The 2,295-nt window shown below is 32.3% G+C and overlaps 1 protein-coding gene across 1 annotated transcript; it reads right to left on the bottom strand.

The window, feature by feature from the left end:
• Positions 1-1,108: 1,108 nt before the first annotated feature.
• Positions 1,109-1,948, bottom strand: LOC130814305 (17.8 kDa class I heat shock protein-like). Its single transcript, XM_057680420.1, has one exon. The coding sequence runs from the start codon at positions 1,825-1,827 to the stop codon at positions 1,342-1,344; it is 486 nt and encodes a 161-aa protein (XP_057536403.1). The 5' UTR covers positions 1,828-1,948; the 3' UTR covers positions 1,109-1,341.
• Positions 1,949-2,295: the final 347 nt, after the last annotated feature.

The raw sequence follows: 2,295 nt of genomic DNA, 5'->3' as shown, positions 1-2,295 counted from the left end.
TAGCTCAATGGACAATTGAATTTGCTATCAATCAGCAATGTGCAAGTATACTTGAATCAGCTAGTCTCATGAGAGATCATCTCTTTGAGAGACGTATCTCAAGTCCAACCCATTAAGGATTAATGTCTATTTATCATATTCTTAATGTCTAATTACATTATCTTTAATGCTTACTTACCGTATCTTTAATGCCTACTTTCAATATCTTAAATGCTTACTTGTATTATTCTTAATGCCTACTTACAATATTTTAAAAAATATATAATGAACCGATTCAATTAGAGAAGGTCTCTTAAAAAGACTTTCTCACACAAGAATTTGTGTACTAAAATTCGTCAAACTAACGTACCAAGATAAATTATCGAGTCACACTCAACAGCCTCGAAATGATATGGTGATTCAAGCTACTCTATAAATGTTGCACCTCATGCAATTGCCTCATCACAAAATGAAAATCAACAAATTTGTAATCAGCAAAACTACTAACCAATAATTTCTTTCTTAAGCATCTTGCTTGATCCATGTACTTAAAACTCATGTTGCTCCCACCAATCTTATGCAGTTTCAACAATCGATAAACATGAAAGAGTGGATCAATCATATTTTTTGAAATTGTTCCATGGTGTATATAGTCATTAAGACCGTCTCGTTTATTTTTGGGCCCCAGAGAAAAAGATAAAAATTATCTTTAAAAACTTAAGGCGTAACGAATAATTTAATACACCTTTTGTTTTTATTGTTGAAATATTTAAACTACTTTATAAAAAAATACTAAAAACTCATATTACTTAGCAAAAAATATAAGTTATATCTAAATTTAATTAAAATTAATATCACTTATATACATAAAAGTAAGTTTTTGGGCCCTAAAAAATTCAGAATCTTGATCGGTAGCCAGCTTTGCCCTTGCTAATCGACGGCCATATTAGTGGTCTTGTTCAAATTTTGCTTTCTTGAAGCATCTAGCTTGATCCATGTACTTGGACTCAATGTTCATCTTGTCACTCTCATCAAATTATTAATAAGATTCTATTGTATTTAGATTATACTAGTAAGTTTTGCACTTAAATAAAGACTTGGGCAATGTAAATTATGTGACAAATTATACTAGCAAAATAAGCAAACTATATTGTATCAAAATAGTACAAGAAGAAAAGAAAAACAAGAGCAACTTGCAAAAAAACACACAACTTTTAATTGCAAATAAATAGCACCATTTACATGTACTCACAAACAGATTACATAAACAAAAACACTTGATTATTATATTATGTCAATACACAAAGTAAATCACAACATATATATTACACTCTTTTGGGATTGATTTTCAGCATCAGCATTTCAAGCAGAAGAGATGTCAATGGTCTTGACCTCAGGTTTCTTCTGTTCTACCTTTGGAATTGTTACAGTTAACACTCCATTCTCCAAGTTAGCCTTAACTTCATCCATCTTTGTATGTTCGGGTAGCCTAAAACGACGTAGAAACTTGCCACTGCTCCTCTCAAGACGATGCCATTTGTCGTTCTTCTCCTCTTGTTCCTTGCTTCTTTCTCCACTTATCTGCAAAATCCTGCCTTCCTCCACCTCGACTTTCACTTCTTCCTTCTTCAGCCCGGGAAGATCTACTTTGAAAATATGCGCTTCTGGCGTCTCCTTCCAATCAACCCTTGTGGCTGCGAATTGGGACGCCTCACGAGCTACCGAGGAAGGTGAATTATTGGCAAGAACCGAGCTGAAAATGCCATCAAAAGGATCCCAATTGTCTAGCGAAAATGGATCAAACACATTTGTTTTTCGACCTCCGAAGAAGCTTGGGATGATCGACATTGTTTCAAAAAGAGTGGGTTCTGAGCTGTGAATTGGTGATTGAAGAAAGGATTAGAGATTAGAGCTTTGGTGTGAATTATGCTTATTAATATTTTTCTGAGTTGATCAAACAGCTTAAAGTGAATTGTATTTATAGTGATTTGGGAAGCAATGAGATTTTTTGAACTTTCTGGGCCATTGTGTTTATTGTGACGACTTTTCATATTAAAACAAATATTGTGGGCCATTTTTATTTTGTCACATTTATCTACAATCTTCTAACAGATTCTCATTCGAATGTCTATACATGGCGGCTTTCTCTACATAATTCAAGTACGTTAATGAAGTATATGATAATTGACATTTATTAACTTATTAAAAAGAAAAATGCAAAATTATAAAAAACTACTTTTAATCTATTTGTTTTTTTCAAAAACTACCTTATTTAAATTCTTTTGCAAAAAACTACCTAATATAATACAAATGTTT

The sequence above is a fragment of the Amaranthus tricolor genome, chromosome 5 (genome assembly GCF_026212465.1).
Source record: "Amaranthus tricolor cultivar Red isolate AtriRed21 chromosome 5, ASM2621246v1, whole genome shotgun sequence".
Lineage (NCBI taxonomy): Eukaryota > Viridiplantae > Streptophyta > Magnoliopsida > Caryophyllales > Amaranthaceae > Amaranthus > Amaranthus tricolor.
This window is presented reverse-complemented; position numbering and strand designations above follow the sequence as displayed.